Here is an 18,117-nt window from a genome sequence, read left to right as displayed (position 1 = left end):
AGCACTTAGCTTATTAAAACAGATGATACTTTTTTTTGTAAAGCTGCCTGGGAGTGTCTGGAAATATAAAATCTGAGAGATAAGTCTCATTTTGACCACCCAGTCTAACAAACAACGAACACTGACATGACATACCATGGCTGAGAGTCTATGTTATGGGACCTTCTGTGACTGCCACAACTGTAGTGTCACAGTAAAGGCTGTGAATTGCTGTTATGAAAACATTTGCTGTAACTTGCATAATTAAATGAAACTGCCAGCAAAGCTTTCTAAAATACTTAGGAGATGACACACAAATAAATACATTTCAAAGTCTGTATTATGTTCCAGAATTTGTTCTGTAATAAATTGCACTGCACAGTGCCAGAGATGACTTCTTTCCCTGTTCAAATTCCTACATAATTGTAAGTGACTGACATCATTGTCATGTAAATTGATCCAAGTTTATAAAAAAACAACTTTTATTTTAGACATATTTTACATGTGTAGTGCTTTGAATTTAAACAGAAGGTACAACTTCAGCTGCCTACAGCTTCTCCTTCAGACAACTCAGAAAGGGACATACTAGGCATAAATTAGTGGTCAGAACTTGAATGAGCAGAAACATGCCCAAGAGTGTTGCTAATGGCCTTGCATAAGGAAAATTTTGGCAGAGTAGGTGTTCATTTCTAACAAAAAGGGGAGGAATCAGGGCAAAGGAATGAGTGGAGGGAGGCTGCAGAAGCCATTAGTGAAGCTGAGGGACATTATTGCAAAGGTACAGGCTGGCTAGCAATGTGTGGGCCTCGAGGATGAGGAAGAGGATTACTCTGAATTTGCAGAAGCAGGATTAGAATTTTGAAAATGAGTTCGACAATTCAATAAATGTTTGGTCAACTTTAAGAAATTATAAGTCTTAAACTAAAAATCCATAAAACAAAATTCTAAAAGTTATTCCATGAAAGTACCTGTCAAACCCATAGATGTACCTGGCACATCTGTATATGAGCAGGCAGTGATATGTACAAGTTCTTTATTTAGGGAAATTAGGTCTGCAATGGAGTCCACAAACCACACCAATCCAATTCTCTCAATTAACATATTCAAAATCAAAAGATGGAATAAAATTGGACTACTCAGTGGAAAAATGACTATTGCAAATAATAATCATCTACCAATTTTATTTATGCCTTCTAGCACTTAAAAGTTTCATGCAGAAAATGTTTAAAGAAAGGCCACCCTTGACAGCTGAAGATGGTAAATAAAAAGCAAAAGAAAAAATGATCAACAGGGAAAAACATCTGAACGGCGTGTTGAATATCATCAAAATGCAGCTTATCCCTTCTGACGTAGTAGTAATACCAGCAAGCTTTGCAAGGGTAGTTACTTACATCAAATAACTTCTCTATGTACATTTCCTCATTGACCTTTTCTCGAAGTATATCCTGGTTTTGTCGAACAAACATAATGTAGGTATCTGCTAGATCCATCCCTGGTTTCTGTGGAGACATAAAGTAAGGGGAGAAAGTAGTGGGAAGGGAAGGAGATAGACCACTCAACAACTGACACTTATAAGAAGTTATACTTAAACATAATGAAAACTGAGATTATGTTACAATGTTCACACATGTATAAACTGTATTTGCTAAATCTGCTGTGAATTCTGGGTTAGTTACCAAGTTCAGGAGGGTTCACTATTAATAAAGTTTTCAGTGTTATAATTTATGGATGTTTTGAGTCATAAATCTACATTGCCATATATAATGGAATGAAGTCTTGGCTCTGGTAATGTCAATGGCAAACTTTGACTTTTCCCCCTTTTTATTAGTGAGGCTCTCATAGCTACTCCACTCTCAGGGTCCAGATCCTGCTATCATATTCAGAAAATGGTTAAAAAAAGCATTCAGTTCCTTTTCCATTGCCTCAGATTTGCTTCCAACATACAGCTGAATTTTGTGTTTGAGGTTAGCTTCTACTAACTCTGATTCAAACTAAGTTCAAGCATTTCTCTGAAAGCAACGGCATAAAAAGGTTGGTATGAGAGTAGATGTGTATCCCTATTTTTCTGAAACAGTTGCACTGACACAATCAGCTCAGAGGATGACTAGGGAAGGAGCAAGGGCTGAAATGTTTCCCTCCTTGTACCGATCTATGTTCTGTATGAATAGCGGAGTAGGCATAATTTTCATACCATGCTCCCAAACATGGGACAGGCTAGGATATGTCACATGTATGTGATACTACGTCAGACCAGCCAGAGTGGTTGCTGAAACTGCTCTCTCCTGCCCAGCTGGAACTTCTGGACCTCTGTAGCCACAAAATGTTGTTCCACACTAAAGCCCCTAACAGCCTGCAACGTCCCCTCTCCTGGCAGCGTATGCAGAGCTGGTCAGGTGTTCACCTTTCTCTAACAGGAACCAAGAATGAACATAAGCACTTTGGAAAGTGCTTACACAGTGCCCTCTGTGTAAGCAAGTTTGTAAAAGTATCACTTGCTCCCAAATAACAGTTTTTAAGTTCATGGCATGCAAAAGAAGGCTAAGTTTTATAATACTTTACAGTAAGTCTTAGCACAAAGCTATTTATAAAGGATTCAGATTTGTCCAAGACTGACTCTGTACAGAATAATTAACAGTTCTAGGGAAGGAGGACAAAAGCAGTTATACCCAGTCCCTGAATTCCCAGGCATGTCATCTCTATTTCTCAGAAGCTGTTATTGTCTGAAAATAGCATACGTACAAAGCTGTAAGAGTGAAATATTTAGCATATTTTAAAGGCCTGTATGCATACATATGCTCATACAGTTAAAATATTTATGTGTAATTTTATATTAAAGCTTCCTTTCTAGTCTACAAGTGGATAACTTTTATTTCTTCTCATTTCTTATTATCTTGTATGTAATATATTATAATGTATATAAACAGGTCTGAGCACAAGAGGGAAGGAAAGGTGCAACATGCCCAAACTAATACCTGTCCAGAAACTGCCATTACAATAATAGGGTAAGAGCATTCTCCCCTCAAAACTGTGGTGAACGAAACCTTCTGGATCATGAGCTTCATCTCTTTTTTCCTGAATCTACCACGGACACATATAGGAATATGATCCAAAATAAGAAGATTTTTATTTATACATGTGCATCAATGGCAGTTTCATTTCTTAAAAGTAACAGTTAAATGTGGAATGATGGCCTGGTTTCACACTCCTAGCACCTCCAAAACTCACACTGAAAAACTGAAACGTCTCCTGAACATTTAGATCGGTCATTCCGGAGGCAATGAAAGCTCATTTCAAAAACTTATCACATACATACATGCCTACGTGATACTCTTAAGAGGAAAGCAGGACCATTTACATTTAAATCTGAGTTACACACCTTGATCCTAAGCATAGAAATAAAAATGTAAGATTACAATAGAAAAAACAGTTTTCTGTTGGAAAACCTGGTGCACAGAAATCAATAGATTTCATTCATAAAAATGTGCCTTTTTCATTAAAACGTGACAGAAATGTTTTTAAATTACACTAAATCATAAAGTGATTTTTGAGATTTAAAACAGAAAGCTCCATATATTCTCTTAGTATACTCATTTGTGATGGTAGAAAAGAATACAACCAGCGTTGAAACCTTATGTACTTTCTAAAGCTTTCTAGGCAATTGATAGGAATTGGATTACTTTTAACTTGGAAAGATAATGGGAAAATACTTTGAAATCTCAGGCGGTGGGTGAAGGAGACAATCTAACAAATGAAAGGCTGATTATAGTTCTTGGAGATATATATTAAATGTAAAAATGAATCTTCCACTGACCGCTAAAACCTAATGGTTCTCCGATTCATGCAATTTTTTCTTTTACTAAGTTCAATAAAAAATGTTCATCTTGCAGACAGCCAAAGCTAGAAAAATAGCATTTCCCATCAGCATTAACTCTCCCCTTATCTTTGAGATGTTTACCTAGTCTTGAAGCTGTGACATATGGGAATTTCACACCTAGTGAATATATTTTCATGTAGCTTGTGGCACAGGAGTGTAATCATTAAAAGAATATACACAAGTAAGAGTAACTGCAACAGCTGGTGACATTTACCAATTAGAATTACAGTTCTTTAAAACACTTCATCCTTCTTTAATGTGTGCAGGATAATTATCTTTGGAATTGCTGTGGAAAAAAAAAATTAATTTTCCTTTTAAACAGTGTCTGCCTACAGTAGAAATATGTCTGGCTAAGGAAGTTATCAGTACTCCAGCAGTATGACTCTCTGTTTTAAAAGCTCACCAAAATCATTGCAAACTAACCATCTGGGCTCATGGTGGGCAAAACACACATTAAACATTGAATGAACCAATAGCATATCAAATACTTCATTATCCCTCCATACTGCATGCATTGAATTTATTTGTTTTCTCTAAACATGTGAAAGAAGAAAAGAAAGCTATTATAAGCATCAAAACAGGCTTAGTGCTATATATTTCATGTTTTAACTTTTTTTTTTTAATAGGGATTACGTATTAGATGGGAACCTTTGATTACATGATCCTATCATTCCTCTACTATTTTGGATTATTAAACTTCAGAAAAATCCTAGGCTAACATAGAATAAAAAAAACCCCCAACAATTAAGCAACTGGATGTACAATTAAAAGACAAACTAATTGAAACTGAGACATATTTTAAGTAACTGTCACAGGGGGCATTTCATTACTAACATCGGACAGACAAGCAACTCAGTCTCCACTTCTACACCCAAAATAAAAAATTCTGCTCCTCTGAATCTCTGGCAGAACATCTGCTGAAGTTAATGGGAGAGTTATTTGCAATAATATATGGGAGAAGAATTTAACCTGGTATATTTATCTGGACAAGTATAAAAAAAGGTATTCTGTCTGAAAACTTCCCCAAGTAAAAAAGTGTTTTTATATGATAGATAAAAAGTTATTGTAGGTTTGTTTTATTCAGAACAGCGGACAAGATGTTTTCCCTATCTGAAAATGAAAGAGAACCAAACAAAGAGATGAATGGAGAAACTGGAAACACAAAGACATCAAATAAAATACCAGGAAATGAAGAGTTGTAAATAGGGTTACTTTGTGGCTGGTTACACAAGTAACTGAATACACTGGCGAGTGAATGAGTTTAAACAAGGGTGTAGGCTTCAGCACATTCTTTTTTAGGGTTAATCACTAGTTAACCTGGCAAGATGAACATGCTGTTTGGGAAAAAAAAAATCCTTGTTAATTATATACTGCAAGTGCTCTTACTTCCTGCTGCTGCACCTAATCCCACAGGTGCAGGTTGTCTCTTTTACTATTCACTGGTAGGTGGGTCCAGATCGACAGGCACTTTTTCATAGCAACAAATTCAGATAAAGAAGAAACAGCTTAACTTTCCCCCTTTAAACAGGAAAACGCTATCATAGTGCCTATTTTACAAGGAGGCAAATTTTAAAATACGTTACTCCAGCTTCCAAGATGATGTAGAAGCTGTATTATGACTGACACACATCGCTCCCACTGGCAAAATTTGCTTGAGGCACCTAGTCAAAAATAGCGCTGCATTGCCTTGATTTCCAGGCGTTCAAACACTTTGCTGCCAAAAGGTTTGCAACAAGCTTAATACTGCCACTAATATTAGGCTTTCCCTACAGGAGAGATACACCTAAGTTTCTGCACAGCTTTTTGCAATGCAAAAAAAATGTGACAGCTTGTCACAAACCTCAGTAAAACCCGTGTACATTTGTAAATACTTGAGTTATGTTAATTCTCACTTTGGCATTTGTCACAGACATTTCTTAGCATCACGGAGTATTAAACAAACTTGTATTCCTGATATTACCGACAAAAAAATCTAGTTTTACCTAGTTGCTATCCTGTCAAAGCATTCATTTTTCAAAGATGAGAACAGATGTTAGAGACTAACTATATAATAACAAACTTCATCCCATTTTGTGTTTGCTTTCCTCTCCACCCCCTTCTCCTCCCCTGCATCCTGGAGGGAGACGTTTTAACTACAGCGTGGATATAACAATGAAATGAAAAGGAGTGATGAGCTGGAGGGGGCTATTGTGAGAAACACAGGAGATCCTTATTCAGTGTCCACCACCAAATGAAAGACCACATTGGAAAATTTCACTGCCTGAAATTTTCCTCTAAATACTGCCAGGCTCATCACCTGGGCTTTGGAATGACAGAATTGAAATATAATTAAAGTATTTTTGGAATAGAAACTACTTGTACTCATGACAAGATCCTCGCTCCCTTCATTTCTTACAAATCAAAATACATAAATCAGGCAGGAAGATGCATTTGTATAATCAGTCTATTATAAAGGTAACATTTTATTCTCACATGGTTATGAAAAATAATATTTTGCTTAAATGAAAAAATACAATGCATTTTCCCGCCTCTAATACATCTTCTTGTAGATGAAAAAGCAACCTCGGCAAAGGCTAAATGTGTGTATTTTGAGTACTGTCATGCAGAACTTAAGCTGTGATTCTGCAAGCATTTACACAAACACTTTTTCATGTATGTGTACTTTCATTGCATTCATGGGGCAACACAGGCGTGCAAGTGTTTGCACCAGGATCTTGATTTTGCTGTGCAAAAGGTCTTCAAAACACTACAGTTACTATGACAAAATCAGGTATTAAAATATGCTTTTTTCCCCCCAAATAACTATGTTATTTTAGCTTTCCTACTGATTAGCAGCCATCCTTCTGATCTCCATTTAAGAGGTATCTCAAAAACACTGCTGACTTAAAACAGATGATGCAGGGCTTTCCCTCCGATTCTGCAACAGCTTGTTTTTATGGATCTGAAAACTGAGGGGCCAGTTCCCAGGTTGGGGTATACAGAGGAGGAGGAGGAGGAAGGCAGGAGAAGCCCTGAGTGTGAGGATAATGACTGTTCTGTGCTCTTTATTTTTAAACAGAGGTCTCCGAGTAAATCCTGCTTAAAAATGAATGGCACAGTATGGCCACACCTGAATAAACACTGGTTTCCCAGAAAAAAGTCGTTTGCTTCTTAAAACCAGCTAAATGAGGCCATGCAATACAAGTGTGATATTTGGAAATGGAGGTATCTGGAAGGTCCTAATGTGTATCTGCCTGGTAGGAGGCAGAGTTCCTGCTTTGGCCTCTACAGGACCCCATAAGTCAAATGCTGGCACATGTGTGAGGCCCCTTTTCATACCTTTGATCCCCGCATAAAGGCAAGAGCGGAGCGAGAGGCCTGGCATTGTGCGAGCTGTGCACTGCTGTCAGCCCTGGGTCCTTCAAATGGCCTCTCTGCACTTGGTATGACAGGTGGCCTACACGCAGTGAGGGAGGATTAGGTTCCTTCTGTGCCCTCTACATGACTGGCATAGATTACTGGCTCCTACAAAGGGATTTAAACATACCTTTCCGAACAAAAAGCAGTATATAAATATGCATGTAACTGGATGCTCAATTTGTATGAGTAATTGCTCTGGTTATATTTGTAAATGAGGCAAACGTGTGTGGAAATGACCAGCTAGAGACACAATTATTTGTGTGCAAAACCGACTTACATGATGAGAAATTGAACACAATGAAATTATCTACATGATTGAGGAATAATAATCATTTGAGATTAACAATATGCATTTTTTGCCCTTAATTCTACTGTATTCTTTCCCTATTCTCATCAATTAACTGGCTTCGTGAACAGAACATTAAAAAAAAAGAAAAAAAATTAGACAGGTTGTACTTCTACATCTCCTAAGGATTGCTTAGGCTTTAAGAGAAACTAACAAAGAGTTATAGTGGATTTGGGTGAGCTGTTTTTTAAAAATCCTGTAACCTAAATCAGCTCCTGCATTCCCAAACATCAAAACATAGCATAAACAAGAGAACAAAATTGCATCCTTGAAGTACTACTTATATTTGTAATGTTTGTGTTATTTTCCTCCAAACGTTTGGTTTCTTTCAGGTGCACAGCAGCCACAATTTCTTTCACTTCAGAGCATAGCGTACTGTGACAATTACCAACAAAAAGAGTGTAATAGCAACTAGATTTTTTCATTATTATTTTTAGGAAATCATAAGCCTTCATTGTTGTTACGTTTCTTAGTCTGGGTTATTTTGCACTGTTCCTAGCACTTCTGTTGGTGTTTCAATTACCAAAACATACACAGTGTCCATATAGCCCTATACACAATAGCTGGGGAAAGCAACGAGAGCTCCTTGTGACTGTGTATGGCCCACTTCATAACGGGCATTCTGAAAAATGGAGGCCTATATTGAATGTTTTCTTAAACAGGTTAAAGAAAAAAGATGAAACTCTTTTTTTGGATGGAGTTATTCACAATTCTCTGCCAAGATTAATGAATGGAAGGGTAGATAGCAACATTTTTACAAACATTTTTACAAAATCTGCCAAATGAACTGCAAGTCTGTGTCTACATTTCCCACCCTGGCCTGAGAAGTTGAGGGATGCCTTCTGGTGAGTGTGCATCTTTGTGTCCAACTATTTAATGTCTAAATCCCCTCTCAATATTAATAGAATTAACCTTTTCCTCAAAATGATGAAGAATCATCCAAGAATGTCCTTCTTCTTTTTGAATCCTTTATTATTTATATTTTTATTTACCTTTTAACTTTTTTATCTCCTTTACCTCTCATCCTCTCTCTAAAACATTCTGCTCAGTACTACCTTCATTTTCTTCTAACATCTCTTTTGTCTAGTTAGTTTCTTCTTATTTCACTATAAAACAGCGTATTTTTCCCTCTTTGCCAAATATTGAGCCTGGTAATCGAGATCAAAAACCCTGTTGAATTCACACACGCAAAAAAACCCCAAAGGCCTTTTGCCCCCCCCAACCTCCTTCTCCCCCAGATCCACCAAACGATCAACAGCTTTGTTTCAGGGACCCCAAGGACAGCGCTAAGGTGACCCAGTGAGATCTTCGAATGGAAGGGGGGAGCATGGGAGCAGAACGCGGTCATCTAACAAAGTGCAATTTTGCACATATTTGCAACTATATCAAAAGAAAGGGCCTACTGTGGTCATCTTTAAGTCACTTCCATATATGTAGCTATATGGTAAGGAGGGACATGAAGAGATTTTAAACCATATCAGTTCAAAATACAGCCACACGAGGCATTTAATTAGCTTCAGTGCAGGCTTGCTAGGTTACCATCACATGACCAAGAGCTCAGTGTTAATTCCTCACCCTGTGCCACCCCCCTCTCCACTTCTCACTTCAGTTGTGAGCTCAGGAGATGACCTTGTAACGTGATGACTTACAGCCTCCTTTTACAGTTGGAATTTGTAACTTCCACAAGCAGTGATTTTAGACCCTATTCAGACTGGACACTCACTGTCAGTTGTGACAGTAACGGCTCTTCTTGGCCTCAACTACATCTTCACAAAAACGGGAAGAATGCGAAGAAGCAAAACCAGACCCCAGCCTATCAAACTCCTTCAACCCAGGAAAAATGTCCTCCAGAATTTGGAAAATGCTTGGTCAGATCCACAGCCTCCCTGAAGTACAGTTTACACCTGTAGTTTACAACTGTAGTACTATAGTCCAGTTAACATCTTGGGCTGTGGGAAAGGTGTGTGGGATAGCTGAAAAGCGAAGGGGCTGTAAAAATGCAAGGATCCTGGTAGCCTGTCTATAATCTGGTCGTCTCTTCAGGCCAAGCAACACCATTCAGTGAATGTGAGAAAGGCAACAGGGCTCCAGCAACCAGCTCCCCGCCCTGCCTTCCCCTCTCTCTGGAGCAGTGCATCCCTGTGTGACCTGACTCAATATTCCCCTGAGCTTATGGCAAAGGTATTTTTCGGTCTCATCTTTATCATTAACTTCAACGTCAACGTATCCAGGCTAGTAGTAAAAGACTTTGACATCTCCTTCTCATAGATATTCTATGTAATTTGGAGAGTTTTTCATGTTACCTGAAAGAAGTTAATGAATTTCTAGTTTGTTCAGTAATTTTTTCTTTAGGCTTTTGAGTCTTAAGTGCCTCACCAAGGACCTTTTGGGGCAGCTCCACAGCACAATATATTAACAAGAGGTATTCTAAATTAACTGGATTTGATATGAGGTCATTCCTTTGAATGCAAGATTGGGCCTACTTTTTTTTCTTTTTTTATACACTACAACAGCATTTATACAATTCAACAAAAGGAAAAGTCCACACGTAACCAAATAAGAAAAAAATTCTGAAAATATCATCCGAACAGAAATGTTACAATTTGTTATCTTATAAATAAAGCAAATACAAAGATAGCAAAATAACAAATTCCAGAAATAGAGATTTTTCCTTTTATTTAGTATGCATGGATTTAAAAAAAAGTAATTATTTTAAGCTTGCAAGTATTATATTTTTAAATATAGAACTGCTGAAAGGATTTCTGGCCACCTTACAGGCTAGCATGTCCGGCGTTCTTCTATATTTGTAGTTTTATTTCTTGTAAGGTCGTTAACATAATTTTAGCCATTTTTTTGCTATGCTTGGAAAATAAGACTCTTTTAGTATCACATTAAAAAGGGATGAGACGTGAGAGAACAAAGGATATTTATTGACAGTGATAATGACAATATTTGATAACTTCTTGCTTTTTTAAAGAAAAGATATTCTACTATGATACTCTACTAAAAATATTCTAATAGCTGAATTTTGCTTTTATGTATAAAAGACCTCCAACAGCTACCCTTTTTAGTTTTTACTTATACCACACAAACAATGCATAAGCAATGGTAAATCAGATAGAGATTTAGCAAGCAAGGGATTAAATAAGCAAGATTGGGTCCTGAAGTAAGAAATCAATAAATGGATATTCAAGTAAGATGCTTTTACTTGTTGCTTATCCTGCACATTTGAACAATTTAGCCAAATGATGGAAAGACCCCTACAAAAAAGTATCTTAGATAGATACTAAAAAGTGTCTATCCTCACTCTTCCACAACTGAAAAAGTGCACTGAGAATAACAAGAGTTACTTGTTGCTTGAGGGAAATGAAATGCCCTCTGAGGGTTGTAGTGGCTGTTTAAATACTCTGTGTAAAGCTATAATGAATCTCTGTAGGAAAGCAAAATGTCAACAATAAAAAATGTGAGCTAACAAAACCCCTATTTTTGGAATTATTATGAATACTAGAAAAAATAAATTAAAAGGGTTGTACTTACAGGAACGTCAACATATTTTGCAGCTGCTTTCACCTTTAGAAAATTAAAAAATAAAACAACACACAGTAAGTGCTTATTACTACAGATTGTGCACAATTTCAGAATTATGCACAGAAAGAAGAACAGAACCATTGTGAATCCAAACACTTACAGTGAATGAAACTAATGATGAGAAGAAAGTGCCTTCATCGTATCTTGACAATTTAGACAGCACACCTTCTAACACTGAAACAACCTGGAGGAAAAGCACAGAGAAAAATCTAAATGCATAATATGAAAAGTAAATATTTTGAATAAGAATGTGAGTTTTTCTTCCTCAGATTTTTATTGTTCAGCAGGGCAATGCAAACCGTAAATTCGATCACTTTCTCCATCTCACAGAGTGCTGAAATCAAGGACAACATTCTTTTCTCAGCTTCACCTATCAATTGAACTGATGGAAATCATTGTTGAGCCACTGCAGAAATAGAAACCCAACCCAAAAATTCTCCTGATGTGGGCCTGCTACCCAACACCCCTTTGCTGCCTCTAGAATGCGTGGTTAAATATAGGAGTATGTGTACCCAGCATGTATTTTGGATAGAAAACACACTTTATTTTCTAGGACCACAGTTTCTAAGATCACAGCTTCAAAGATGATGGAGTACAATTGTTAAAGGTGGTGATCTCGATATCATGTTCCTCTTTGCTATTGAATAGAAAACCAGCTCTGATTTCATCCAACAGTGTAATAGCACTGGAGTTTTCTGTCAGCTCATCTTCAGCAACAGCATGTGCTGTTGAACTGCTACTACATGGCCAAGAAGGGGCAAGAAAATGTAGGCCCCAGATCTCTGGTATGGTGTGGTTCCTTTCCCCCATACTTTCATCTGAGATTCTCTGAGTAGCGTGACTCCTCAGCAAGTGGCATGAAAAGGCGTTTTTGCCAAAATTTATTTCTGACCAAAAAAAATCTTATTAATTGCATTAATTATAGCCTTAATGTTTAAACTCCCCCAAATTAGCCTTAAAGCAAACAATTCCCCTTCTCACGTCCCTCTGTGATGTTACGTTGCTCAAGTCATTCATGGTATATAACATAAAATATGTCAGCCGTTGTATTCGTGTGCATTTATTTTACACATATGAATTGCTTTCCAGTTTATATAAAGATTGTTTTAAAAGTCATCCCTTGCTCCCAACACAGTCATTCCCACAACCACGGGTATCATTTTATGAGTGTGAGGACAGAACAAAATTCCATCTGGCATGCTGTTAATGGGCACTGTAACAGTGTCACAACAGTGTCACCTCCAGAGGAACTGAGATCATCACTTTACAATAAGCCCTGCTCTGAACAGTTCAAGGAGCAGGAGCAAGTGCAAACTTACATTTGTCATTTATCAATCTAACCTGTCATATTTACAGTGATTAATTAAGACACCAGTAATGTAGGTGCTGATCAAGGAATAAAACCACATCACAAGAGAGAGTGGCAGTCGTTTCTGCACCCCATGCACAGTATAATTACAGTCCCTTTATTAAACCAAATACCAGCTTTCTGCTTTGCCGTTGCATGCCTGTGAGAAGCTGCTGTTCATACTTTAACTCATTTTATCTGACTGGCAAAGATTCTTTCTGCAGAAGGGTGTTCAATCTTACTGTGCAAAGATCCGCTATGGAAGGAGCTGATCTCACAAACAACATGGCGTCCAGAGTGCCAACAAATGGTTCCAATACAGGTGGGACACAAAAGAACAGAGAGCAAAACATTGCAGTGTCAAGGATGTCCATTTAAATGAAAGGCTTAGTTATGAAGCTGGAAACTTGTTTTCTGAGATCTCAGTGTACGGACATGTGAAGCTCTAAGAGCATTTCTGCGTATACCTCACATTCTCTGAATTGGCTGCCCTGAGACACACTGTGCTTTGTTTCACTGTTTTGTGCTATTCCCGTGATTTGTTAAATGCTTTAGCTTGATAAGTCTTGCGTACAAAATGCATGGTATAGTCTTTACCAAGTAAAGCCTCACTGAAGTGAAAGTACTCTTTTCATTTTCGTAGATGACTTGCAGCTAAAAACATTTATTGAAACACTTATTCCACTGGAACACAAAGGAAATAATACAGAGGCAAAAGCTAAAAAATAATGAAAATATATTAGATGAAAAAAATGAACACACACGGCTATTATGCACATTGATGTGCATTTTTCCTGGCCAAAACCAAGAGTGAAACATCAGCCTTCCTCTGTACCCTCAGAGGCTTTCTGTCTTGAAACAGAAGCAATCAGGATGTCACTGGCATTTCACATCTCAAGTGAGGAGACACTGGTTAAGCTTCTAATGATCAGCCAGTGACACAGAATATTTGCTTCCTGTTCTGAGATTTCAACCTCTGGTAATAGTATACGTGATACCTAATAATGCAAATCCCTCTGTATTGATGGCAGTTGTCTCTAGAATTTCTTGTACATACGTTCAGGAGGAACATGACTATTTTCTTCCTTCTTTTATAATCTCAGATATTAAAAAAAATTAATGAAAAGGTTTAACTTTTAATAGCATGATTTGCTCTGATTAAATTCCCCTTTCTTCCTCTTCCTCTTCAATAACACTAAAGCCATAAACTGACAGGTCAGTTCAGAGTGATAACAGGCAGCATGCAAAACTTGAAACTGTCGAGTTGAACCATTTGTAGTTATGTTTTCATCAAAACTTCACTTTAGAGAAAAAATGTGTGTGGTTTTTACACATTTATCAGGAAGTGGACACATTTTGCTTAAACTTCTACAATGATTCTACAAAGACCTTCCTCTTCAACTCCTGTGCAAGCATGGTGGGTGTCAATCCGAAAGGAGATTCCTGCTCCCCCCACCCCGTGCCAGCAAGCTGTAACAAGTGAAGATGAAGGCATGATGAAAATATGACCACAGTCGTCTTTTTTTTTTCCCCACTAACTCACAAATTGTAAATGTACAGCTTTTTCTCCTACTTTGAAAATCAGATATTTCTGGGTAGTTTGCAATGCATAGATAAGAAAATGTCTTACAAAATCTTTCTGTTCTGTCATTATTTGCTGTGTCCTTCAAACTATCAGGGACTGAAAGCTTTTCTTTTATATTGAGCACTTAAGACTTTTGCTGGAGTAGAGGTGCTACAGCAACATAAGACAGTGTTTAAGTTTTCTTTACTTATTCTCCAAGTACCTACATCATGTCCAAACATATTTTCTTTTAAAATATAAAAACCCTACAAAGTAAATTTCAAGAAATAGCAACTTATAAAATATTTTTAAATTAAATGGTTTGTGGAGCAAAATCTCATAAAAAAGTTATACTGATACTCTGGATGTTGTCCGTCTTTAAATACAAAATTTAAATACTACTTAGTGATAGGAAGAAAGTTTTCGTGGGAAAAATTAAACAAAAAATAAAACATGCTATTACTTAAGATAATATTGACATAATCAAGTCCTACCAGTTCTACTAGCTGCTAGCAGTTCTTATCTATAACAGAAACACAGAAGAGAAACTTACCCAATTAGCAAGTTGCACAGAAATTGTTTACCTAATGGGTTATAAAATTTAATTTTGTAAATTCAATATTATTTGGATTACTATTATTTACAAATCATGTTGCTGTCCCCCCCAATCTCATTGCGTACAGAAAAACTGTGTGATACTTAAAGACATTTCAGAAATTCAATAATTAGAGATGTATTTTTCTGCTTTATTATAAATTAAAATCTAAATTGGTTTACCTTCGAAACAAGAAGTGAAATAATTTCTTTAACAGTTTCTTCAATCAAGTCATCTATTTTTGAATGGTATTGTTGCTGCATTTCAAAAGATAAAGAAGCATTAGCATGTATATGAACACACACTTTTGTCATAAGTCATAAATGGTACAAAGCTGATAACCCTGCCAGATCAGATTCACTTAAAATTATCATTTTGAACATCAGAAGAACAAACCCTTGAAAACGATCTACCCAATCAACACTTTCTTACATTCTGTGTTGAAAATTTTCCCATGTACACTGTTGAGTTAAGCAGCTAATGGGGTTATTATTTAGATGAATTGAGTTCTTATTCTTATTCAGGCGAAGGAATGTGAAGGATACTTTTTGTCTTCTCCTATATAATTAAGGTGGCCATGTATTTTTTTTCTAAAGGGTTGGTTTAGCTGGAGAAGCAAAAAGACTAGAATAAGATTTAATTAATACAGCATTTCATGTCTGACAACTCTCATTCATAAGTTATTTTAAATGTCCTCTAGAAATAAAATGAGCTCCAATTGTTCATCCTAAAAGAGCCTTTCTGTTAGCACAGTGAGCTGCAGTTTATACAAATCTTACAATATGCTCAAGCAAGGGCAAAATTAAAATTTCATCAACAAAGCAGAATAGATGGTAACAAATTAATAGGCCTTAAAAGGCATAATAAAACAGACTTCATTCTCCATAGCCTTTTTCTTTTGCTTTTTCATAAAGAAGGTGCCTTTAAGTAAATGCTTTTAAAATAAATCTGAAAGACTTTTTAGATAATACTACAGAGTTCCCTCCTGAAATTAACAGGAACTAGGGATCCCATTCTGTCAAGGAGGCACATCAATTTAAACAGTAATTCTTCCTTTAGAAACATTTATCTGACAGCAAAGATTGTCCCCAATAGCCACTTCACAGAAAATGTGACTTGTAAAGACTAACCCTATCTTCATAGTTCAAGGCTACTTGGAACAGCTAACAGCATAATGCTCGGAGTAAAAGTACGGAGGTCAGTATAAACATTAGCCTAACTTAGCATCTGGCAGCTGAATAGTTTTCAGAGTTGTAAGTTTTTAAAGGCTATTTTTCATCTGTCTCAGAGTTGCCATACAAACCAAAACATTAAATCTGATCTGCTTAATATATTTAGGAATGATTTTCTAAGCAGCGCACCTACCAAACTTGCATTATATTAAGAGAGAATAAAACTATGAGATGTGTTTGCCCACACATACGTATCTGTTCCAGATACCAACACCAAGCGTGTTAATTCTTGGTTTTAACTTCTTTTAAAGTTTAAAAACACTTGGAAAATGTGAATACACGTCTCAGACAAACATCAGCAGACATCTCAGAAGAGTGAAAGAAGGTATTAGAAATACATCAAAGAAATTCCCATAGTTCCAGATATTATTCTGCTAAGGATTTAAATCACTCCAAACTGTCTGACATCTGTTGCTTACAATTGGTTTCTTACTCTCTGAAAACAATAAATAATTATGTTCCCATAGATGCATGTCAAAACTATACATATTCCTGTGATCACAGTTGTCCTACCCATAAAGTGTCTGCAACTTTACCTCCACAGCACATTAAATTAATGGATCTATGTATACTTCCTATATTGTTGCTTTTTTCTTTTCTTGTTTTTTTTTTTTTTCTTTCCTTTTTTTTTTAATCACCACAAGGAAAATATAATTTTGTAGGAATGGAATATGATCAGTAAGTAACTTCACTGTGTGACCAAGAAAAACAAGTACTAAATCAAATTATTCAAAAATCACAACAAGGTTCCAAAATCATGACTTTTTTTAAAAATATTTTTTGATTTTTTTAACCTGAATTTAATTTCCTTTTTTTCAAGATTTATTTTGCAACCTATGAGATCATAAATTTTTTTAACCCACTCCTCCCCAGTGCCAACTTCCACCAAAACAGCCACCCCCGACAAAACAAAACTTCAGATCCTCGTGGAAGATTATTTGACTCCAGGAGACAGGCTTTAGAAAGATGGCAAATATTATGGATATAATGATAAAATCGTATGAGCTGACAAGATTGTATGCACGATCCTGAAATCAGCACTTGTAGGACTCCAGCTTTTCTACTTCTGCCAAGCTTGCTCGGTGAGAGCAGATAAATCCTCATTCCTTTTCCAAACATATTTATGGCTAGTTGTGCCTTTACATTCCTCTGCTGGCTGATGTGATCACAGTCCACATGCAATCTGAATCTAGACAAGTCAGCTCCCACAGGTAAATTATTTGAATACACATTGTGGAGTCTTTCAGCACCATCCCAAAGCCCCTGAAGGGGGCTCTGCCTTTCCAGCTGCCCTAGAGTAACTCCCAGTAAAATATGAAATACAGCTGCAGCTCTAGGAGCTACATGAGAGAAAACTATGCTTAGTGACAAAGTGTGTCAGGAGGTGTAACCAGGCAGGACTGTCTTCTGAGGACAATCTGGCTGGTCTTCCAAACGTGACCCTCTGCTCCTACTAGCATTTGGAAGGAGACAAAGTATTTCAGTGCCTTTTGACACTTGTGCTTTTCAGGCGCAGAGGAGTCTGTTCCTAAATCCTGTGGTGATGAGCTGAGAACTGTAACTTGTTCAATTCTACAATATATTCAATTTTCTTTTCTATTCTACCTCACTGTGACCCAATATTGGAGGTGGCTTTTTTAACTACTTGGGTATTTCGGTTTTGTTTAAAAGATTTTCAAGCTAGCTTTCCTTTGTTTGTTTTAAGGTTGGATGGCTGTGAAAATAAATTGCACATGACCATCTGAACAGAAACTGCTACTGCCAACATATAACATTACAATATTACACACATACTAAATCGTCTCTGCACTTTTACTATCAAATCGGCTATAATCCTCTACTACTTATGCAGTTAAATGAGTCTCCTCCTTGAATTGTATGAACCAAAATAGCTTCAGAAACAAAGTTCATCAAATTAAAGCCCACTTCTCCCTAAGTTTTTCTACAGATATAGATAGCACTGGCTGTGGCACATTCCACTGAAATGGCACATCACTCATTTTTCCCCAAATTGAAAAGTGTGTCTCTCTTCTTTTATACGCGTGATAGGGTACTGGGAGGCTGGAATTCTGAAACAACTAAAATAGCTTCTATGCATGTTCCACTATGAAGCACTCAACAGTATAGACCAATGGCATTTACTGTGTTCGTGCTACCCACTTACACAAAACAACAAGTAAGCTGTGACTCAG

The 18,117-nt window shown here is 36.8% G+C and overlaps 1 protein-coding gene across 11 annotated transcripts in view; it reads right to left on the bottom strand.

The window, feature by feature from the left end:
• The window catches only part of CADPS2 (calcium dependent secretion activator 2), a 340,428-nt gene that overhangs the window by 22,271 nt on the left and 300,040 nt on the right, over positions 1-18,117 (bottom strand). For all 11 annotated transcript variants that reach the window (XM_076329917.1, XM_076329928.1, XM_076329958.1 and 8 more), the window contains 4 exons: positions 14,876-14,950; positions 11,287-11,370; positions 11,136-11,168; positions 1,371-1,478 (listed from right to left, as the gene is read on the bottom strand). In XM_076329917.1, the coding sequence (XP_076186032.1) occupies positions 1,371-1,478; positions 11,136-11,168; positions 11,287-11,370; positions 14,876-14,950 (300 nt within the window). The remainder of the gene's footprint in view (positions 1-1,370; positions 1,479-11,135; positions 11,169-11,286; positions 11,371-14,875; positions 14,951-18,117) is intronic.

The sequence above is a fragment of the Aptenodytes patagonicus genome, chromosome 1, assembly GCF_965638725.1.
Source record: "Aptenodytes patagonicus chromosome 1, bAptPat1.pri.cur, whole genome shotgun sequence".
Classification (NCBI taxonomy): Eukaryota; Metazoa; Chordata; class Aves; order Sphenisciformes; family Spheniscidae; genus Aptenodytes; species Aptenodytes patagonicus.
Note: the sequence above shows the minus strand (reverse complement) of the source record. Positions and strands in the feature narration are given on the sequence as shown.